Source organism: Halyomorpha halys, unplaced genomic scaffold (assembly GCF_000696795.3).
Source record: "Halyomorpha halys isolate HHAL.00 unplaced genomic scaffold, Hhal_1.1 Scaffold1245.1, whole genome shotgun sequence".
Taxonomy (NCBI): domain Eukaryota; kingdom Metazoa; phylum Arthropoda; class Insecta; order Hemiptera; family Pentatomidae; genus Halyomorpha; species Halyomorpha halys.
This window is the reverse complement of record NW_027113557.1, coordinates 641,009-642,947: the sequence shown is the minus strand read 5'-3', so window position 1 is coordinate 642,947 and position 1,939 is coordinate 641,009. Positions and strand designations below refer to the sequence as shown.

Genomic DNA, 1,939 nt, shown 5'->3' with positions numbered 1-1,939 from the left:
CAACAACCTCCTAGGCACATTTGACCTGACTGGGATCCCTCCCGCACCCCGTGGAGTTCCCAAGATCGAAGTAACATTTGACCTGGATGCCAATGGTATTCTCAACGTCTCGGCCAAGGAGAACAGCACTGGAAAGTCAAAGAACATAAGGATAGAGAACAACAAAGGCCGTCTCTCCAAGGAGGAAATAGAGAGGATGGTCAACGAGGCAGAAAGGTACAAAGCAGAAGATGACGCTCAGAGGGAGAGGATAGCTGCCAGGAACCAACTGGAAAGCTATGTCTTCTCTGTGAAGCAGGCGGCCGACGAGGCAGGAGACAAACTGAGCGAAGACGAAAAGAGCAAAATAAGAACCAGGTGTGACGAAACCATGAGGTGGCTAGACAACAACAGCCTCGCCGATAAGGAGGAATACGAGCACAAGCTGCAAGAGCTTCAGAAGGAGTGTGTGTCTTACATGACAAGGATGCACAACGGTGGCTCAGGCTCTTCTTGTGGTCAACAGGCTGGGAACAACTTTCATCGAGGCCCGACCGTAGAAGAAGTAGACTAAGAAATTTTAAGTTCCTAATGTTGTAAATAAATGTACATATGTATGAGGCTGTTATAAGATTCTCCATATTGTAAATATTAGTTATTTTTATGTTTCAAGACTGCTTAGTATTGTAAATTAATACAGAGTTTGTGTTAACTCATTTCAATCATTGTGATAATTAAATAACTATTAATAAAACAACTGCAATTTATGAAGAATTTTTATTTATTTATAATTGTTTTGTTATTTTTTAAAAAAAGAATTCAGTTTTTTATAATAAAGATTTTTTTTTTTTTCCAAACATGAGTTTGTTCTTATTTCAATTTTCCCATATTATTTTTCTTTGTACTTGCATGTTGTATATACCCTAGTCTCAGTTAAGGACACAATGGTTGGGGGAGGCGGTCAAAATAAAACAGAGCACAGTAAATATTATCACTGTTAAAATGTCTGACTAAATACTAACCATTGACCTCTTAACATAATTCAACACTAATCCTCTAACCACCAAATCCTAGATGAAAAGTGTGATGAGCTGTTTTTTACATAATGTTCTCAGTTAAAGGAGATTGCTGTCCAGCCATAATGTATTCTGGATCATTATTATGCATTCTCCATGGTAAAAACGCTCAGATAGTGATTAACTAAGTCCAAAATCATTATTTAGAACTAATAATTTAACGATTGGCAGAAGGAAAAGAATATTGAAAAGGAAAACTTGAAAATTTCTAAATGGATATAAGATTATAGATGCAATTCTTTTGGTGCTGGTATGGCATTTGAAAAAAAAAAAAAAGAAAGAAAAAATGTTCATCGTTTTTCTTTACTCTTATCTACAAAGACCATATAAACATAGTTTTTTTTTTTTTTTTTTTTAATACAGGATAAAAATAAAATAAGTTTGAGTGATAATTATGCCACCAAAAAGTAAACAAATTAAAAATAAAATGTGGTCGATTCATTTAAAGTTTTAAAGTCTTTAAATTTACTTATTTATTATTATTCGGATATGAAGTTAAATATTTATTTTTTTTTTTGTTTTTTACAGCAATTTTGGTGTATTTTTTCCCATATCTATTTCTCTACATAACCGTTGTTACTTTTTTTGAAAAATTAATTAGGAATCCTTATCTATTCATTTAATAATTTGAAATGATAGGATAATGATCATTTGTAAGAAAAGTGGGATAACGGTTTGTGAGGAAGGTACGATCAGAAGACTTGTTAGGCGCTTACATAACTATTTACTATAAAAAAAACATAGAGAAAAATTATAAAAAACAGTTCTGATATTATAAAAATATTTATTAATAATATTATAAAATTATGATGACAAGTACATTACAAATGAATGCATAATTAACAGCAAAATGATGAGAGGATTAAATGATTGATGATTTTGAT

The 1,939-nt window shown here is 32.2% G+C and overlaps 1 protein-coding gene across 1 annotated transcript; it reads left to right on the top strand.

The window, feature by feature from the left end:
- Positions 1-4: 4 nt before the first annotated feature.
- On the top strand, positions 5-832 carry LOC136796663 (heat shock 70 kDa protein-like; the record flags this gene model as incomplete). Its single annotated transcript, XM_067050996.1, has 1 exon — positions 5-832. A coding segment is annotated over one exon (549 nt), but the record flags the coding sequence as incomplete, so codon positions are not given.
- Positions 833-1,939: the final 1,107 nt, after the last annotated feature.